The sequence below is a fragment of the Bubalus kerabau genome, chromosome 15 (assembly GCF_029407905.1).
Source record: "Bubalus kerabau isolate K-KA32 ecotype Philippines breed swamp buffalo chromosome 15, PCC_UOA_SB_1v2, whole genome shotgun sequence".
Taxonomy (NCBI): domain Eukaryota; kingdom Metazoa; phylum Chordata; class Mammalia; order Artiodactyla; family Bovidae; genus Bubalus; species Bubalus kerabau.
In genome coordinates, this window is record NC_073638.1 from 77,889,968 (window position 1) to 77,910,618 (window position 20,651).

The window sequence follows — 20,651 nt, forward strand, 5'->3', positions numbered from 1 at the left end:
CAACCCACTCCAGTATTCTTGCTTGAAAAATCCCATGGACCGGAGCCCGCCAGGCTCCTCCGTCCATGGGGTCGCAAAAGAGTCAGACACGACTTCGTGACTAAAAACAACAGCATTGTGTATCTAAGTTCCTGCTCTTTTTCCTTACTCTTATGTAAGAGCAACTCGTTCTAAGGCCGCACGTTTGCTCTCTCTGGTGCAGGTGCTTGCCCCCACTAATGCGGAAGTGCTGCCTATCCTGCCGGAGCCGGAATCGTTAGAGTTGAAGAAGCATTTGAAGCAGGTGGGTGAAGAGGGACCAAGAGGAAGGGGGGCAGCAGCAGCCGTAGCACTGCTGTTGGCAGACAGCTGTTGAGAGGCCCAGTCTCCTTGCTGACGTCCAGTCGAGTAGGTCTTCTTAGCTGTGGGCAGGCTCCAGAAAAGTGGGGTGGCAGGGTGAATCTCAGAGAAGAGCCATTTAGATTCCTTTTCATTCACTGTGTGCGCCCCTCCCACCACCCTCTAGTGCGTAAAACCACCCTTCACCTTCTGCTTGTCACAGCTGCCCTTCTTAACGGCCTCAGAATATTCTCTGTCTCCTAAGGAGGGAGTCAGCAGTTTGGACAGTCTGGCTCCTTTCATGTTTTTCTCTTGAATTGATCTCTGGTCCCTACAGAATCATTTCTTCAAAAATTCCTTCCTTTGAGTAAACCCCATAAACACATTTTCATTGATTGATTTTCTTCTTCCCCTGCATGCTGAACACAGTACCTGAAGGTAAACCGTGATGAGACCCTGGCCCCCTGCCCTGCTGTGTGTCTTGTGTAGGACCACCAGTAGATAGCTCTGTGTTTCTTTTTAGGAACTCCTCATTTGGAGAGTCTTCAGAAGTCTCTCTCTGTGTTGTCTCAGTCACTTAGCAATACCTCTAGGTGAAACCCGTTTGGATTTACATGAGTCATTTTGTGTCATCCCTCTCTCTTTCTCTCTCTTGGCTCCATCACCACTGATGCAATATGATATCTTGTTACAGCTGAGTCTGGTGAGGATAGCAAGTTCAGAAGATGCTCTAGCTGTCTTCCTGTGCTGTGCTTTCATTCTTGATGATTGTTTTAGTATGACTAATGGGATGGAGAAGTACAGTCAGAATTGTACTATACATGTTCATAGGAGCTAAGATCTCTGGGCTCACAGATCCTGTATTCTGGCCCCTGTCACTCAAAGTGAGGTCCCTGGACCAGCGGCATTAGTATCCCCTGGGCTTGTTAAACGTGCAGAATCACCTCAGACACACTGAATCAGAATCCACGTGCAGTCACATCCCCAGGTGATTCCTACGCTCGGTAACATTGGAGAAACACTGCTGGGACTGCCCTGGTGGTCTAGTGGTTAAGAATCTGTCCGCCAGTGCAGGGGACATGGGTTCAGTCTCGGGTTGGGGAAGATTCCACATGCAGCTTCTTAAACCCATGTGCCCTGGAGCCCACACTGTAACTGGAGAAGCCCCAGCAGTGAGAAGCCTCCTCAGCACAACTAGAGAGAGCCTGCACACAGTGACCAAGACCAAGTGCAGCCCCCCAAATAAACTAATTTAAAAAAAAACAAACACTGCTGGTTTAAGCCAGTGGCTTTAAACTGGCCCACGGAGCCCCTGAGGGTTGATTTAGATCGGGACCACTGAGCATATGAGGCTCTGGGTTCTGTATGTGCTTCAGAGAAGCTTTACTTTTATAGGTTTCAACTGTTGATGTTCCTGCCTAGATCTCAATTGAAAAACAAGATTTCATAACTAAAACAATTTTGAAAACTATCACCTTGGACCTCAAGTGTGATCAAGTGGCCTTGATCAGATTGGCTTAAGCTGAAGATTGCGTAATCCAGATTGTTTTCTAAAGGTTAAAGTTTTTGGATTCTTGTTTCAGAGAGGAAGGCTCTTTCCTAGGAATTGACGTTGGCTGGCTGCCCAGGACTCAGCCATTTGTGCGGGACTTTTTCTTGTTCCGCAGGCCCTCGCCAGCATGAGTCTCAACACCCAACCCATCCTCAATCTGGAGAAATTCCACGAGGGCCAGGAGATCCCCCTTCTCCTGGGAAGGCCTTCTAATGACCTGCAGTCCACACCTTCCACCGAGTTCAACCCGCTCATCTACGGCAATGATGTGGATTCGGTGGATGTTGCAACCAGGTACAGGCAAGCCAACCAGACAGTCACAAGCTCTTAAATTGGTCCCTCCTCACTCAGTGACCTTGGGGCGAATTACTTCCATGAGCCCAGAGATTCTTTATTTATAAAATGTGGATAATATCTAGTTATATTTGCCACCTTAGTAAAAGCAGAGGAAAATGGTCCATCATATTCTCAGGCCTTTTAGGCCTTGGGTGCAGAAGGGGGTTGATGATTCTTTAAGACACCTCTCCCCTGGCTGTTGGAAGCCTGTTAATGACCTCGGGAGGTGGTCTGAGGCCTCAGATCATAGGGACCCTTGCTCTGCAGGGCGCGGGACTTGGGTCATCTCACCATCCCCTTCTTCCCCAGAGTGGCCATGGTCCGTTTCTTCAACTCCCCCAACGTGCTGCAGGGCTTTCAGATGCACACACGTACCCTACGTCTCTTCCCCCGGCCCGTGGTGGCTTTCCAAGCCGGCTCCTTTCTAGCCTCACGCCCCCGGCAGACTCCTTTCGCCGAGAAACTGGCCAGGACTCAGGCCGTGGAATACTTTGGAGAATGGATCCTGAACCCCACCAACTACGCCTTCCAGCGGATTCACAACAGTGAGTCCCCGTCCCTCTGCGCTGCCCCACCTCCTGTTCTGTCCTCCTGATGGCTCTTCCCCTTGCTCTCTCCTCTGCCAGTCTGCAGGCTGCCCCTGCCATTCTGATTTTGCTTGAGACTTTCTCCCACCTTTCTTTTACACTTTGCTTGCCTTTTCTCCGCCTGTTGCCCACTCGAGTCTCCTTTTTTTTCCTCCACGGGTAGACATGTTCGATCCAGCTCTGATTGGCGACAAGCCCAAGTGGTATGCCCACCAGCTGCAGCCCATTCACTATCGAGTGTATGACAGCGGTTCCCAGCTGGCCGAGGCGCTGAGCCTGCCGCCCGAGCGAGACTCGGACTCGGACCCAACCGACGACAGGTGAGCAGCGCCTTACCGCAGCAGGAGGGTTCTCAAAGGCTAGAAGGCTCTCACTAGCACAGTGGCCAGATTTCATAGGGTTTAGACATCAAGGAGATCCAACCAGTCCATTCTGAAGGAGATCAGCCCTGGGATTTCTTTGGAAGGAATGATAATAAAGCTGAAACTCCAGTACTTTGGCCACCTCATGCGAAGAGTTGACTCATTGGAAAAGACTCTGATGCTGGGAGGGGTTGGGGGCAGGAGGAGAAGGGGACGCCAGAGGATGAGATGGCTGGATGGCATCACTGACTCGATGGACCTGAGTCTGAGTGAACTCTGGGAGTTGGTGATGGACAGGGAGGCCTGGCGTGCTGCGATTCATGGGGTTGCAAAGAGTCGGACACGACTGAGCGACTGAACTGAACTGAGACATCAGTCTGCAAAGCCTTGTGTCATACATAGTTCAGTTGATTTTGTGTTCATTTCCTCATTCTTTATCTTGTTCCCCGATCTTGAGTTACAAGTGCTCCTCTGTTGATTTTTCCTAATGCGGTGCCGATTCTTATCTCTGCCCCCTTTTTCCTGTTTTGTTTTTCTTGATCTTCACTCTGCAGCGGGAGTGACAGCATGGATTATGACGATTCAAGCTCTTCTTACTCTTCCCTTGGTGACTTTGTCAGCGAGATGATGAAATGCGATATCAACGGTGATACTCCTAGTAAGTATACTTGGAGAAATTAGCCGCTCTGGGCAGGGTTTGGGGTTCTGCGATGGCAGGTCTGCAGCTGCCATCCTTGAAGTTTTTTTTTTTTTTTTTTTTAAAGAAAACTTATAAAAATTTATCTTTTAATTGGAGTATAGTTGATTTATAGTGATAGCTTCTACAGTACAGCACAGTGAGTCCGCCAGACATATCCTCCTTGGTTTTGGCAGACGTGGACCCTCTGACACACGCAGCACTGGGAGATGCCAGCGAGGTGGCGATTGATGAGCTGCAGAACCAGAAGGAGGCAGAGGAACCCGGCCCGGATGGCGAGAACTCCCAGGAAAACCCGCCCCTGCGCTCCAGCTCCAGCACCACCGCGAGCAGTAGCCCCAGCACCATCATCCACGGTGCCAGCTCTGTACGTGAGGACTCGGCGGAGGGGCTGAGTGAGAACGGTGACTTGGGGTGTGGGGCCTCATCTCTGCCAGGAAAGCTGGGGTGAAACTGTCCACTCAACTTGCTACTTTCTCCGCACTTCCCCCAGCCTCCTCTCCATAGATCCTGTAGTTTAGAGCCTACGAGATACAGTCTGACCCCAGAAGGAGGACATGCAGCCCTGTTCAGGGGTGAGCTGAGATTTCCCCCTTGCATAATTTGTGCAGAGAGAACAGGGGTGTCACGGAGATGTTTCTCACACATGCCTCAGGCTCAGAATCTACCAGGCCTGGCTTGGCCCTGCCCAGCTGAGAAAGACGGGAAGGCACCCCAGGCACCGGGTGACCTCTTTGTATTTAATATGTTCCCAGGAACCTGTCGACTCAGCGGAGACGGACGATAAGGCGGCAGGAGGCGTCCCCAAGTCCCTCCCCACCGTGCCTCCCAGCATGGGCAAGTGCAGCGTGGACAGACATCAGACAGAAACCGGAGAGGGGTCAGTGCGCCGGCAAACCTCTGACAGTCCGTGCCTCCAGCCCCAGTATGGCTTTCCCCCTGAGGAAGACGATGAGCAGGGCGAAAGTTACACCCCCCGATTCAGCCAGCATGTCAGTGGCCATCGGTGAGAGCCTGCGGATGCCCCTAGAGGGGTGACGGAAGGCCTCACCCCCGTGGGCCCTGGGGCGAGGGCGGACCAGAAAGTCCAGGCAGTCCGAAGGCTCGTGAGGCCCGGCGTCCCCAGAGGTTCATGCTTTGATCTAGACCTGCCTGTAGGAACTGCGGGAAGGGAGTGCAGTGTAGTCAGGCCCATCGCCCAGGACTCGGCAGCCCTGCCTGGGGCTCAGAGGTGCCACTGTGTGTTCAAGGGCTCAAAAGCTGCTGCGGCCCAACAGCTTGAAACTGGCAAGTGACTCAGACGCAGAGTCGGACTCTCGAGCGAGCTCGCCCACCTCCACTGTCTCCAACAACAGCACGGAGGGCTTCGGGGGCATCATGTCTTTCGCCAGTAAGTGCCTGCAGCTCCCTCCCGCCTCGGTCCTACCTCCTGTCCGGCAGGGCCTGACCATGGCAGATGCTGCTTACGACTTCAGACGTAGGGCTGGGTTGGCTTTGTCAAGCTCTTCTTCAGGTTGTTTGAGTGATGCCAAATAAGGTATTTTCGGGGGAAGTCAACAGAGAACAGGGCCAGATTAGTCACTGTCTTTATGCCTGGAGGTTTCAGTCTCTTTGAGGGTAAGACAGCTGGCTGTTGAACTGAAAAGGAATCATTTTATTAAAATCATGACCCTTGTACATGTATTTCGTAGAAACGTTCTGGTCACATTTGATTTGAGATTTATGTCTAATACCTTCTCTGCCTGGGGGAAGGACTTTTTCACACATATGCCTTGAAATCTACTTGACATTGACTTGTACATAGAGAATATTACCAGAAATGAGGGTGGTGTCAGTTCAAGATTAAAGACAGACTAGGGGCCAGAGAAGGCCATCTTGGGGGGATCACTGTGATGGTGAGGGTTTTTTTTTTTTAGAAGCCCGGAAGGGACAGTACCAGTGTCAAACGGGAAGTACATTATCTGCCAGGCGTTTGCGCTGGGCTGGCGGTAGAGGAGAGGCTTGGGTGTTACCATGGGAGGCAGCCAGAGAAAGTGGTTCCTGAGGGTTCTGAGCATTCCTGGCAGTAGCCCTTTTGTTTGTCCTAAGTTAGCAGTGGTCCTTTCTAAGCTTAGGTGAGGGGCTCTGGGATTACGTCTGAAGAGGAGGAGGGTGGAGGTGGTGCTCCAGCCCCTGGAGGGGAGTGCTCTGACGCTTCACCCCCCTGACGCATGGCTCTCGCCCACCCCCTGGACAGGCAGCCTGTATCGGAACCACAGCACCAGCTTCAGCCTTTCGAACCTCACGCTGCCCACCAAAGGAGCCCGAGAGAAGAGCACGCCCTTCCCCAGTCTGAAAGGTGACTACCGCCCTCCTCCTGCCAAGCCAAGGTCCTCTGGGAAATATTTCAGGCCCGTGGGTACTTGTCAGGAACCCCGTGTATGATGAATTATCTGACCCGGCCGTTGCCTCTCATATAACGCTTCTCATGGCTCTCACTGCACATTATACAAGTTCTCCGCTGGTTTTCAGGTGGAAACTGTCTTTCGTAGCTAAAGAGAAGGCTCTGTTGTATCATTTAGGATAATGGCAACTGGGGGATTACTGCTGCTTCCGGGAGCAACCTTTGTCAGAGGCACATAATCCACATAGGGCTCCTTGGCTGCCACCAGTCTTCTGCCAGGTTCCTCCTGCAGGGACTTAGGACAGACTCCATCCTAAGGAGCTGGCCCACCAGGGGATGGTTGTGAAAAGACTGGCAGTGTTCACAGAGTCAAGAGACCTCTTACTTTGGCTTCCTGTCAGCTCAGGGCTCCGTGAGTGTAGCATTGGTTGGCATCGAGGGGCAATTAAGACCTCAGTGGATTTTCATTTGTGATCTCCGACAGTTTGATGGGCTTTTCTGAATTTACTCTGACTTTTGTTTGTTTCCTTTGGAGTTTGTGCTGAAATATTTACTCAAAGAAGAAAGCCAAATGAGCAGCAGTTTCGTGTATTTTTTAACTGGCGTGTCTCCCCGCCAATTAGTAAATGTTAGGGATCTCAGGAACGTTCTTTGGTGGGGATGGGAGTGAGGACATCATGGCTAGTGGTGCGTGTAGGGAGCTCACCAGGCCTGCAGGGCAGATCAGCCCAGGCATGGCAGGTTAGGGACAGAAAGGCGGCAGCGTCGCTGGCTCCCGTTTGACACAGCTGCAGGGGACAGGCATCGCCTCGCTGTCATCGCATGCGGGCGCTTCACTCCATCCGCTGCACTGGTCCCTCCCACCCACTTCCATCCTCAGCCCCGCCCCCTCCCCATGACGCATTGGGGGCGCTTCCCTCTGCCTCCCTGTGGGCCCTCTGGAGCCCCGTGCTGAATGTTTCATGAAACAGCTGTCTCTCATGCATGCGTCCGTGAGTACCTAAAGGCTCCTGGTGTCGTTCCCCTGCCTCTGGCTTGGAGAGGCCATAGTCTTAAGGACAGTCTTTCCCAGAGCCTGGGCTTGTCCCCTTGGCCACTCGGCTTCCAGCCTCTGGAGGTGCCCGAGAACGAAGGTCACGGGCACTAAGCTTCGGGAGGATGCTGAGATGACCTGACTGGCAGCTCCATCGCGGGGTGCAGGGTGGTGGTATCACGGTGCACCTACTAATTGTGTATTTTGTGTCCCAGTATTTGGGCTAAATACTCTAATGGAGATTGTTACTGAAGCCGGCCCCGGGAGTGGTGAAGGTGGGTCTTGCCCGTGAGCTCTGCATGATCTTTTTTCTCCTAGCATCTCCTGTGCCTGCCCGAGGGCCATCCTCCTCCCGGAGCAAGCGGCATCACTGCGAGTGGCCCGCCTTGCCCCGCCCCCCGTGCTTGCCCGTGGGGCGCGCTGCTGGTGCATGTGGAGTGGCCTGAGTCTCCATCCCCACCTCCTCCACGTGGCTGGTCTCCACCTGTGTGTGTGTGACACCCCGGGGCCGCCCGCACCCAGCCCCTCCAGGGAATGGGCGCGGAGCGTGGCTGCCCGGGGGCTGTGCTGAGCCTCGTTCCTGGACCCCATGAGTGACGCCGCCGTCTGCTTCTGCCTTCCTGACTGCAGGGCACAGGCGGGCCTTGGTGGACCAGAAGTCGTCCGTCATTAAACACAGCCCGACCGTGAAGAGAGAGCCCCCATCACCCCAGGGCCGAGCCAGCAACTCTAGGTAATAAAGGGCAGCACTGTTTTCTTGTTTTTTGTTTTTTTCCCCTGTGTAAATATTGACTTACTTATTTGGCTGCTCTGGGCTTAGTTGCAGCACTCGGGACCTTTGAGCTTCATTGTCATGTGGGATCCTTAGTTGTGGCATGCGAACTCCCCCATAGCATATGGGATCTAGTTCTCTGAGCAGGGATCGAACCTGGGCCCCTCACGTTGGGCACGGCCGAGAAGTCCCCAGGGCCGTTTGAAAGGTTCTCAGATGGAGGTAGCGATTCCTGTACCAAACCTGAGGGGTGCTGAAGAGAGAGAGAGAGAGGTGAAACCCCTCCCCACTCAGACTCGGCCCCCGTGAGGCAGCCGTCGCTGGTGGTGTGGAGGAGGGTGGGGTTGGTACTAGGTCCTTGGGCACACCTGGCCGTCTTGGGCTGGGGGCTTCGCAGAGGACCTGGTGCTTTGGAAAGTGGCTTCATGTTTTTGCCCCCGGCGGCAGACATCTAGCATGGTGAAAGTGGGGGATGCTCTGCCAAGGAGCCGCTGACCCCAAAAGTGGTGTGTGGACCCCCCCCCACCCTCAGTGAGAACCAGCAGTTCCTGAAGGAGGTGGTGCACAGCGTGCTGGACGGCCAGGGCGTCGGCTGGCTCAACATGAAGAAGGTGCGGCGGCTGCTGGAGAGCGAGCAGCTGCGCGTCTTTGTCCTGAGCAAGCTGAACCGCACGGTGCAGTCCGAGGATGAGGCCCGGCAGGACGTCATCCCTGACGTGGTCAGGGCCGGGGGCCGGGGGTTGCCCGGGGAGAAGGGGTGGGGACGCCACGCTGGAGAGAGCAGTGCCCACTCTCGGCCCTGGGCTGTCGTTGTAGGAGGTCAGCCGGAAGGTGTACAAGGGCATGTTGGATCTGCTCAAGTGCACGGTCCTCAGTCTGGAGCAGTCCTTCGCCCACGCCGGCCTGGGTGGCATGGCCAGCATCTTCGGGCTTCTGGAGATTGCCCAGACCCACTACTACAGTAAAGGTAGGGGTGGGACCAGCAGAGCGGCGTGCCATCCGCAGAGAAGGAACTCGGCCCCTTGACGGGACTCCCAGTGCCAGGCTGCTTCCTCTGAGGCTCTGGGCTTTTCTTTTATAGCACATGTTTTTGCCTAGCGGGTGTTCTGTCATGGGAGAGAACGAGGCCTGCTTTTCTTCTCTGCACTTCTTCCCTTCCACCTTCTCCTCTGTCCTCGCTTCTCCCACCTCATTCCACACCTGGACTCTCTCTCTTTTTTTTTAAAGAAACACTTATTTACTTATTTGGCTGCGCAAAGATGGTCTTAGTTGCAGCAAGTGGGATCTTTAGTTACGGCATGCAAACTCTCCGTTGCAGCACGTAGGATCTCATTCCCTGACCAGGGATCGAACACGAGCCCCCAGCATGGGGAGCTCGGGGTCTTAGCCACTGGGCCGCCAGGGAAGTCCTCTCTGTCTCTTTTGACCTCTTCGTGTGTTTCATCTTTTCCTCAGAACCAGACAAGCGGAAGAGAAGTCCCACGGAGAGCATCAGTACACCAGTCGGCAAGGATCCTGGCCTGGCTGGGCGGGGGGACCCAAAGGCCATGGCACAGCTGAGGGTCCCCCAGCTGGGACCTCTGGCACCAAGTGCCCCAGGAAAGAGTCCCAAGGAACTGGACACCAGAAGTCTAAAGGAAGAGAACTTTGTGGCATCTATCGGTGTGTATCATGTGTTGAGTGTGCTGGAGGAGTTCTGGCTTCTTCAGTGTCCCTGCCTCCTTTCAATCCATCCAGAATCCCGCCTCTCTCTTCCCCACGCTTTGCTTTCCAGACAGGGAGACGGATTTGTGTCCATTCTAGCCGTGTCTCTTTATACTTCTTTATCCCTGATGCTTCGTTTACAGTCACCCTCACCTGAGCCTTAAAGGAAGAGCGGAAGTTTTGTTTAGGGGGCCCAGTGGAGCTTACTGCCAGAGTCTGAGCTGGACTCCCCGTCCCTCCCTCTCTTATATACATCGGGATTGCTTCACTTAGTGGAGAGTTCCTGGAAGCTGTAAGGCAGTTTACGGATGCATCTCTGGGCTGTAACACTGTGATGGTTTGGGTCTCTACAGCCAGCTTCCCCCTTCTCCAGGCATCATACTGCCCTCGGACTTGCTCCTCTGGGGCATGTCTGGCCACCCCATCTCCTGGGTTCTAGACCTTGAGGTCCAGAGTTCTGGGTCCGCTCTTCCTCACTGGACTTGGTATTAGAGTTCGCTCTACTTGTGGTGTCTCTCCATGCCCACTGAGGCAGTGCCTTGGTGAGCTCTCGGGGTGTCTGTCTGACTCACTCCCCACCTGACCTGGAGTCATCTAGATTGTATCTCTCTCTTTTTCTGGTTCTAGATCCCTGGGGAACATGCTTCTGACTGAAGCGTGTTTTTGCCACATCCATGAGCCAATAACTTTTACCCCCGTAAATGGTAATGCGGAGCGGGAAACTGGCCTTCTCTAGCCGGCAAAATACTTTCCTAGAGGCAGGCAGCCTGTTGTGATGCTCTAGAAACTATACTGACCCGCCAGTCTGGAGATCTGGAGTTTTAATCCTAGATCAGCCCCCAGAAAAGAAAATGACTTTGGACAGATCGCTTCCCTTCAGGGTCTGTATCTCCTCACCTGGGAAGTGAGGAGATTGGACCAAGTAGACTTTAAAGTTCTTTCAAGAAAAGAATTGCTGTGATGACTATTTCCTCTTCTCTACCCCTACTAAGATGCTCTTCTTGACCATTTAGGGATCTCTGTCCACCTCTACTGGCTAAGATGGGTCTTTTGGCAGGGCAGGCACTGATTCTGAGGGTAAGTTGGGTTTTTTGGTAGCAACAGGGAAGGATGCTAACTGCCTGCACAGGTGGCCTCTGTCCAGTCCAGAGAAGCACCCAGATCTGTGCTGATGCTTCTGGGGCCCTTTGGCTGCACGAGGTGATCATCTGTCCGATCTGGAATCTTTAAAGTTTGCTGTTGCCTGGCTCATTTGGCAGAGAGAGCACAGTGTGGTAGAAGTTTCCCCTGGGTTATGTGATCTTGAGCAAGTGTTTCAGCCTCTTTGGGATCAGTCTCCTCACACCAGAATGAAGGAGCTTGATCAAAGGCTTCTCTGGCTCTGACATTCGGAAGGATTTTTACTGATGCATTGAGATGCGGAAAGGAATTTAGTTCTTGAGCTGGGCGGCAGGGGGAAGGCATTAGATCTCTTGATGTTTCACCACCCCCCTTCCCCTCAATGAAGATCTCTCTTGATCTCTTGATTTGTAGTCCTGTGCCTGAGACAGAAGCAGCTTGGGTGGTTGGGGTTTCCATTTCATCTGTCTGACCAGCCTCTGACTCTCTCTGTCTTTCTCTCCTGCTTACATTGCATCTGGGGTAGAATTGTGGAGCAAGCACCAGGAAGTGAAAAAGCAAAAAGCTTTGGAAAAACAGAGTAAGGAACAAATGCCCCTTCCCGTTCCCAAGTCTCCCATACCTGCCAACTCCCCAGGCCCAGTCGGGGCAGGCCCCCTTGGTCAGCCCCACCCCAAATTTGCTCTTGGGGGGTATTTGGAACGAAAGCAGGTAGGTGGTGTGTGACACCTAGGTATGTGCTTGTAGGCTGCTTCTGCCCCTTCCCCTTGTGGTAAACCAGGCGGTGATCAGGGCATCCACTGCGTAAAGGCCCCCAGAGCTGGGTTCTCTGTCACCCCAGAGTTGGTGGGGAGAACATTTGCCTATTTCAGCACCCCTCATTGGCTGAATCTCCCACACCCACTGGAAGGCCTGTGGGCACAGTTGGCAGAGATGGTTGCTGTCCCTCCGTGTTGAGTCTGCAGCTTCCCGACTCTCTGGTGGCTTGCCTAGGCACGCTTTCTCGCTTTCTGTCATTCTGTCCTTCTGCCATACCATTGTGGATGGGTGGGAAAGATGGGGGTGCCTTTTAACCCTGGACGTAGAAGCTGTGGGGGTTGGTGGGCAGTGTCCACTGAGACAGCTGGTGTTCTTTAGTCTCCCTGGGCTCCTCCTGCCCTGGTCCCTTCAGACGTATTTATGGGAAAGCACAGGGACCGGGGGACCCTTGAAGGCTCTCAGGCCCTGGTGGAGCGCTGACCCTGAGTGCAGTGGAGCGTGGTTTGTCTGTGTAACTTTTCCTCCTTAGGATGATGCAGTCAGAGTCTTCTCTAGTTAAGAAGATGGCTGCAGAACCCCTTGAGACCAGGACTGATTTTTCCCTGCCTGGTTCTTAAGGCATCTGGGACTTCTTCTTCCAGTGGGGCCCGAGTGAGTGGCAGTCCCTGGAAAGGTGACTGGGACACGCGGAACAGGTCTGGGACCAGGCCGTGCCTCTGTCCCACTCCCTTGGCCAGCCTGCCCCTAGCCTGTATACCGAGTAACACAAGTCTTCCCCTCCTCAGGGCCTGAAGTAATCAAACCCACCTTTGACCTTGGTGAGACTGACGAGAAAAAGTCCCAGGTCAGCGCAGACAGTGGTGTGAGCCTGACATCTGGTTCCCAGGTTTGTGACAACCTTGTTCAGAATCGTGAGTGTTAACAGTTCGCCATCTCAGAATACTTTAAGACCAAAACAAAAAGATAACCTTGAAACATCATGAATATCCAGTCGCACAGGAATGGTGAAATAAGTGGGAGAAGGCAATGGCACCCCACTCCAGTACTCTTGCCTGGAAAATCCCATGGACAGAGGAGCCTGGTAAGCTTCAGTCCATGGGGTCGCGAAGAGTCAGACACAACTGAGCGACTTCACTTTTACTTTTCACTTTAATGCACTGGAGAAGGAAATGGCAACCCACTCCAGTGTTCTTGCCTGGAGAATCCCTGGGACGGCAGAGCCTGGTGGGCTGCCATCTATGGGGTCACACAGAGTGGACACGACTGAAGTGACTTAGCAGCAGCAGCAGCATCCATGTAATGGAAAAGGAAATGGCAACCCACTCCAGTATTCTTGCCTAGAGGATCCTGTTGGACAGGGGAGCCTGGTGGGCTGCCATCTATGGGGTCACACAGAGTTGGACACAACAGAAGCAACTTAGCAGCAGCAGCAGCAGCATGCATGTAATGCAATATTAGTATCCATTAATGACTATTTTCAAAAATTCAGTGACATGGGAAAGTGTTTACAAAGCTACACAGTGTGAATCAGATTTTACTTTTAAAATATACATAGAAAAGACTGAAAGGAAGTTTGCTAAGATTTAATAACAGTGGTTAATGTGGGTGGTAAGTTTATGGCTTTTTTTTTTTAATTTCCTTATTTCTTTCATGTATTTTCCGTAGCAAGCATGTATTTGTTTTACATTCGTTGTTTTTCTTATTCTGTAAGTCTTACGTATTTTATATTCAGGAAAAAGAGCTGATTTGTCATGACCTATCCGGGGATGACAACAGAAGGGTGGGGATGGGAGGAGGAAGAAGATACAGTGTTTCTTAGGGAAGCAGAGCATGGATGGGCCACCTCCCTGCTGTGTCTGAGTCCGCATGTCTCATTTCAGAGGACCGATCCAGACTCTGTCATCGGTGTGAGTCCCGCTGTGATGATCCGAAGCTCAAGTCAGGACTCTGAAGTTAGCACCGTGGTAGGGGAACACCACGCTGGAACCTTGGTGGGTGGGGTGTGGGTCCCCCTTTGGAAAAAGGGGGTTTCCTCTCTCCTATGGAGGCTGTTCTTAGTCTCAGGTCAGCTTGGTTCTCTTGGTGGAGACGTGTACCTGTCGTAGGTCTTTGTCCGTGGGCTCAGACCCTGAGATTTCACCCAGGGCGTCTCCTCATCTTATAAAGAAGGTACTTCCAGAGGCTGTCTTAACACACCTTTGAGGCTGGGTCTTTTTTTTTTCTTCACGGCAGCAGAAGGCTCTAAGAAGCTTGGCATCTCTGGGGCGCACCCCTGGGGGAGATCCCTTACCGCCTTTCTTCCTTCGCAGGTGAGCAACAGCTCCGGAGAGACCCTGGGAGCAGACAGCGACCTCAGCAGCAGTGCGGGCGATGGCCCAGGCGGCGAGGGCAGTGCCCACTTGGCAGGCTCTCGGGGCACCTTGTCTGACAGCGAGATCGAGACCAACTCTGCCACCAGTGCCATCTTTGTAAGCTCAACGGGATGGGGCTAGGTTAGAAAAGGTCGAAACTTAGGCGGCAGTCAGGAGGCAAAGGGAAGGCAGGCATGGATAACCTTCGTATATCTGACCCTCAGGAAAATGTTTCTTAAATTAGCTCTTTGCCTAGTCATCCAATGCCATGCTCTAGGACTTTCAGAACCTTCTCCTGAATCATTGATGAGTTAGGCTTCCTGCCCAGTCACATAAGGGCTTCGACTCCTATGTGGCAATAACCCCTGTGTTTAAAATAAACAAAGTGATGCCTTTGTGGCCATGTCAGGGCAACTGCAGCTCTCATTTTGTCCCAGTCAGCCTGTTTTTATTCTGGTCACTGCTTTGTTTATGTAGCACCTTAAAATAGCATTTCATTTTAGTGTATTCCTAACAGTTATTCGAAGCTTTCCTTTGTGAATAAACGTCTATTAAGTGATTGACTAAATGCCATATTCTGTAAGAAAGAATCAGGGGTGACAAGGCATGATTCCCCTTCTCAAGAAGTTTGCAGTTCTGTATGTTGCTATGACTGATCTCTTCTGATAGGTGAGGGAAACAAAGCCTTAGGGGGGAAAAAAAAGATCTTGCCCTAGGTTATACAATAAGCCAGTGATCAGTAGGAATTAAATGAGTTCTTTTTAGTCCCTGTCTGTAGACACACTGCCCTACAGTGTATACAGGCATCCTCAGGCAGCATTAAGGGTTCTGACACTCTCGCCACTTGGTTAGGCAGAGCTCAGGATGGGTGTTCTCTGCCTGAGCTCAGAGGTCCTCATCTTTGGTCTGTGGGGAGAATGGGAGAGGAAGTTTAAATGAAATAAATCATGCAGCCCTGGCAATCACTCCCACCCCAGGGCCTTGTGTAGCCCTGCTTCTGACAGAGCCAGTGACATCCCAGAGTGGGGGGTAGGGGTAGGCACCAGAGCCATTCAAACTCATGCACTGTAACTCGCCCTGAGTCCAAACAGACCCTTTTAATTAAGAGCATCTTAAATCCTTCTAGTGTGCTTCTGTTCTGGAAGCTGAGGTATATGCTGTGCCGTAGCTGTCTTGCAAGAAGCCGCTCAGCTGTGGCCTCCCTTTCCTGGCACCTTCCCGGGACAGATTCTTACTTGTCCTGTGCTTCTGGGTGAGGGGACTTCCTGCGGTTGAGTTGCCGAGAGCAGTTACCTAAATTTCTTGGCTCAAAAAAATAGGCAGCTTTGGCAAGAAATGGCATTATATTAAGTTAATACAGTTCCCTGAACGAAGTCTTTGGCTGTGAACCAGGCAGCTGGCGTTTGGACACACTCATTAGGTATTTATTGCCCAGGAGCCTCTGATCGGTGGCTTCTCTGCTTACGCTGCCTCACATGTTGTGAAATGGGTGTGAGAGCTACCCCTTCCCCAGCTGAAAATCTTTCCCAAATGAACAGAAAGCCTAATGTTGTGCAAGTGGCAGATAAAGTGCTGTTTTTATGTGGGAAGATACTTCTAAGAGATGGTAAGAGAGAAAACATTAACATTTGTCAAACACCGGCCATGCGCCAGGGGTAAGGAGCCTGCCTGTCAGTGCAGGAGGTGTATGAGATGTGGGAGTTGGAAAGAGCCCCTGGAGGAGGGCATGGCAACCACTCCAGTGTTCTTGCCTAGAGAATCCCATGGACAGAGGAGCCTGGCAGGTTACAGAGTATGGGGTCGCAAGGAGTGGGACACAACTGAAGCGACTTAGTGCACACACGTGTGCCAGACACTGAGTGATTTATATGTCTTTTCTCATTTTATCCCTGGAATAGTCCTGTTGAGTGGGTATTATAACCTTCCTTTTATAGATGAAGAAAATGAGTCTGAGAAGCTAAAAAGTTTTTTTTTTTTTTAATTTTATTTTATTTTTAAACTTTACAATATTGTATTAGTTTTGCCAAATATTGAAATGACTCCGCCACAGGTATATATGTGTTCCCCATCCTGAACCCTCCTCCCTCCTCCCTCCCCATACCATCCCTCTGGGTCGTCCCAGTGCACCAGCCCCAAGCATCCAGTATCGTGCATCGAACCTGGACTGGCAACTCGTTTCATACATGATATTATACATGTTTCAGTGCCATTCTCCCAAATCTTCCCACCCTCCCCCTCTCCCACAGAGTCCATAAGACTGTTCTATAAGCTAAAAAGTTTTGTACCAAAGATCACATAGCTAGCAAGAGGCATGAATCTGATTCTTGGTCATGTTCTTTCACTGTGTCACGCTGCTACAGAGAATTTGTCTAATTTTTAAGAGCAAAGAGTCTTATAGAAACAAAAGGAGGTAAAAATAAGTAAAAATGAAAGGTCGATTACCTGTTTCGGGAGGCAGTAACCGAAAGCAGTATTATCAGATTGACTTCTTTTTTAAAAAAGTTTCTTTTATTTATTTTCGCCTGTGCTGGGTCTTTGCTGAGTGAAGGCTTTTTCTCTAGATGCAGTGCATGGGCTTTAGGGAGCACGGGCTTAGCTGCCCCGTGGCATGTGGGTTCTACCCAGACCAGGGATCAAACCCGTGTCCCCTGCATTGGCAAGTGGATTCTTAACCCCTGGACCACCAGGGAAGTCCCAGACTGACCTCTATTTGAAGTGAGCAGAGTGGCAAATGCAGGGCTACTGGAATACGTGTGGCTAATGATGGTGGCCGGCGTGTGAGCCTCTTTTATAAGCTGCTTGGTTTCCTTTGCGCCTGTCCCTTGGTGCTTCGGCAGCTGACCTGTTGTCTCTTCTGTCTAGGGTAAAGCCCATAGCTTGAAGCCAAGTGTGAAGGAGAAGCTGGTGGGCAGCCCAGTTCGTTCTTCTGAAGACGTCAGCCAGCGAGTCTACCTCTACGAGGGACTCCTAGGTGAGAAACAGACCGAGAAGGCCTCTTGCACAGGAAGGAAGCAGGCTTCGGCCAGGGAAGAGGGTGGCACCGGACAAGTAGCTGTGTGGCCGTTGGCTGATCTCAGTGCGGACACGAAAGGGCATTTTTATATCTGAAGCCGGCGACTGTCTGGGTCTGGAGAGAGGAAGGCAGTGGGAGAACGCTAGGAGAGACTGAAGTCCGGTATTAATCAACAGTCTCTATCTTTGTGTCTTCTTTTACTTCCTTGCTACCATGGTCCTTCCTGCTCACAAACTGGCAGGAAGGGACAAAGGATCGATGTGGGACCAGTTAGAGGACGCTGCTATGGAGACCTTTTCTATAAGTAACCACCCTTCTGTGTGTGCTGTTCATCCCTCCTCCTCGGGAGGGGCTGGGCCTCACTTGGAGGCAGCCGGGGCTGGTGGCAGGAATGCTGCATCTGGGGTGGCGAGTCTGATGTTTCCTTTGCTCTGGAATTTGTAAAGACTCCCTTCTTTGCTGGAAGTTACTCTTTATCTTAGTTTGGCAGCCGCCTTCTTTATATGTTATATAAGCCCCTAAGAAACCCTCTCTTCCACACAGGCAAAGAGCGTTCTACTTTATGGGACCAAATGCAGTTCTGGGAAGACGCGTTCCTAGATGCCGTGATGTTGGAGAGAGAAGGAATGGGCATGGACCAGGGTCCCCAGGAAATGATAGACAGGTGTGAGGTTTATAAACCCTTGGAAAAGGCAAATTTGGCCCCTTCCCCGTTAATTATGCTTCCTCCCACCTGGGGGCTGACGTGTCCTGGTCTCCCGTTCAGGTACCTGTCCCTGGGAGAACACGACCGGAAGCGCCTGGAGGACGATGAAGACCGTCTGCTGGCCACACTCTTGCACAACCTCATCTCGTACATGCTGCTGATGAAGGTAATGTCAGTTCTGCTTACGCCCAGCTACTGCCAATGCTGAGGACAAGGCTTGTTCCTGTTGCCTGGACCCTGGGGCAGTCGGGAAGCAGTCAGGGCGTCCTGCTAGGGCCCTCTTCCTCACTGAAGGTCCGAGGCCTCTCTGCAGCTCATTTATCCCCTTCTCTGAAGCAGCCAGGCTGCTGTACAGCTGGGGAGTGTTGTAAAGGTGAGGGATGATGGTGTGCTGTTTGTTTCTTTTGAATTTTAAATGGGCTTCCTTTGCTGAATATTTTTAGGATGCCTGTCGAACTCCCCAGAGGATTCAGTGGAAAAAGAATGTTTTTTCAAGTAGTAGATTCTGAAACCTTAGAAAGGATGCTCAGAATTTACTTTTCCGCACTAGTCCTTCATCATATTGACTTTCCCGTAGATGTAAAAAGCACTAGTCATTGGAAAAGCAATGAATGGCAGATTCTAGTTTGACTTGGTTATATTTGGTTTTTATAGCCATGGGAGAGAACTGTGTCCCCAAGTAGAAGAGTCCTGTTCTGAAAGGACCTGGTGGGTAGAAGAGAGTTGTTTTGAGAATGAGTTCCTGGGTTTTTCCTCCGCCTGTTCTCCCGGCCTCTCTTAATGTGAAGACATGAGTTGATCCAGTGGAGAGAATACCCTGCAGTCACTCTTGGTTATTGAGGTTCTGTTTTGGCTTTCCAGGTAAATAAAAATGACATCCGGAAGAAGGTGAGGCGCCTGATGGGAAAGTCCCATATTGGGCTTGTGTACAGTCAGCAAATCAATGAAGTCCTTGACCAGCTGGCTAACCTGGTGAGCACATCTCAGGCATTCTTCAGGCTCCTTCCATCGCACTGGTCAGCTGCCTAGGCGTGGGCCCCGAGGCCTAACGGAGAGGCTTCCCTGTAGCTCATTCCTTGGCTCAGATGTTTTCAGAATTCCTAGTTCTGAACATCGGAGAAGGCAATGGCACCCCTTCCAGTACTCTTGCCTGGAAAATCCCATGGATGGAGGAGCCTGGTGGGCTACAGTCCATGGGGTCGCTAAGAGTCGGACACGACTGAGCGACTTCACTTTCTCTTTTCACTTTCATGCATTGGAGAAGGAAATGGCAACCCACTCCAGTGTTCTTGTCTGGAGAATCCCAGGGACGGGGGAGCCTGGCGAGCTGCCGTCTATGGGGTCGCACAGAGTCGGACACGACTGAAGTGACTTAGCAGCAGCAGCAGTTCTGAACACAGGCTTGGCCTCTAGATGAGGCGCTTGCCCTTCTGTTCTGTGATAGGAGTCTCTGCACTGAAACCGTCCCAGTGCAGCCTTCTCGGCATCTGTGTGGTCTGTGGACCCCTGTGGATCCGCAAGATGAATCCTGTTTTCTCGACAATACTGAGATGTTATTTGCCTTTTTCACCGGGTTGACAGGCACACTAATGGTTCAGGAGCAGTAGCGGGCAAAAACCGCTGGTGCCTTAATGCAGCGTAGACAGTGGCACCAAAGCATGCTGTGGCCCCACCTCGGCACTCTCTTGGTTAGGAAGAAAATGAAAAGCCAGTTGACTTGCGAGTGTCCTCGATGAAGCAGTTAAAATCATCAGTTTTCTTAAATCTGACTATTGATGATACATCTTCCTAATATTCTGTGTAGCAAAATGAGAAATACACATAGAGCATTTCTGCCGCAAACCAAAATGCGATGATCGTTTGGAGGAAAAGCAGTTTGTGACAATTTTAGCTGCACAGTGAACTGGCAGCTTTGTTTATGGGACATCATTTTCACTTGAAAGAATGACTAACAAACTATCATTGTTTGGACTTGGGTACTCAGCAGACTTTTGTGCTCGAAGCCTCCCAGTATTTTAAAGACTTTTCTAGTAAGATTGGTGAGGGAATTAATGAATGTGATTTTTTTATATTATGTCATGAAATGTGTCAACACTTGAAAGAGCTTCATAACTTGAAAAACCAGTATTTTCCAGATGCTCAATGTGTGGTGTTGAAAATTCAACTAACCACTCCAAGTGTAACTCCAAGTGTAAAGCAGACAAATGGATTGTACTGTAGCAAAGTACAAAGTGTTCACTGATGTCTTTTCAGATCCCACATTGCAACTAAGCTTAAGAAACTACTTGAGGTTCTGGTACCGCATCAGAGAAGAATATACATATACGTATGGAAAGCCTGGTAGAATACTCCTCCCTTTTCCAGATACATATCTTTGAAGTCAGGTTGTCTTTAATATACCTCTGCCAAAGCAACATGTCACAATGGATTGAATGTAGAAACAGATATGAGAATGCAACTATTTTTTAATAAGCCAAACATTAATGAAACTTGCAAAAATGCAAAATAATGCTGCTCTTCACTTTTTTTGTTCTGAGAGATATAGTTATTTGAAAAGTATATGTTATGTATATTACCATGCAATGGATTTATTATTGTACTCTTGTACCTAGTTGCTCAGTCGTGTCCAGCTCTTTGCGACCCCATGGACAGTAGCCCAGGCCTCTGTCCGTGGGATTTCCTAGGCAAGAATACTGGAGTGGGTTGCCTGTTTCCTCCTCCAGGGGATCTTCCCGACCCAGGGATCAAACCCACATCCCTTGTGTCTTCTGCATTGGCGGGCATATTCTTTACCACTTGCACCACCTTATTAATGAATTACTAATTCCTTTTAAGTGAATTGGGTTTCCCTGGTGGCTCAGGTAAAGAATCTGCCTGCAATGTGAGAGACCCAGGTTCAATCCCTGGGGTTGGGGAAGATCCCCTGGAGAAGGGAATGCCTATCCACTCCAGTATTCTT

The 20,651-nt window shown here is 51.1% G+C and overlaps 1 protein-coding gene across 22 annotated transcripts in view; it reads left to right on the forward strand.

Annotated features, from left to right (window-relative positions):
• Window positions 1-20,651, forward strand: part of MADD (MAP kinase activating death domain) — a 40,752-nt gene that overhangs the window by 8,305 nt on the left and 11,796 nt on the right. The window contains exons 7-28 of one of the 22 annotated variants that reach the window (XM_055547048.1): window positions 203-283; window positions 1,986-2,164; window positions 2,516-2,751; window positions 2,957-3,113; window positions 3,710-3,813; window positions 4,029-4,219; window positions 4,608-4,858; window positions 5,103-5,242; window positions 6,089-6,190; window positions 7,484-7,543; window positions 7,899-8,001; window positions 8,573-8,759; window positions 8,857-9,007; window positions 9,496-9,702; window positions 12,408-12,508; window positions 13,503-13,586; window positions 13,932-14,090; window positions 16,836-16,944; window positions 17,228-17,290; window positions 17,530-17,650; window positions 17,753-17,858; window positions 18,554-18,664. In XM_055547048.1, the coding sequence (XP_055403023.1) occupies window positions 203-283; window positions 1,986-2,164; window positions 2,516-2,751; window positions 2,957-3,113; window positions 3,710-3,813; window positions 4,029-4,219; window positions 4,608-4,858; window positions 5,103-5,242; window positions 6,089-6,190; window positions 7,484-7,543; window positions 7,899-8,001; window positions 8,573-8,759; window positions 8,857-9,007; window positions 9,496-9,702; window positions 12,408-12,508; window positions 13,503-13,586; window positions 13,932-14,090; window positions 16,836-16,944; window positions 17,228-17,290; window positions 17,530-17,650; window positions 17,753-17,858; window positions 18,554-18,664 (3,003 nt within the window). The remainder of the gene's footprint in view (window positions 1-202; window positions 284-1,985; window positions 2,165-2,515; window positions 2,752-2,956; window positions 3,114-3,709; window positions 3,814-4,028; window positions 4,220-4,607; window positions 4,859-5,102; window positions 5,243-6,088; window positions 6,191-7,483; window positions 7,544-7,898; window positions 8,002-8,572; window positions 8,760-8,856; window positions 9,008-9,495; window positions 9,703-12,407; window positions 12,509-13,502; window positions 13,587-13,931; window positions 14,091-16,835; window positions 16,945-17,227; window positions 17,291-17,529; window positions 17,651-17,752; window positions 17,859-18,553; window positions 18,665-20,651) is intronic. The other 21 variants (XM_055547049.1, XM_055547050.1, XM_055547057.1 and 18 more) reach the window with 21 other exon arrangements.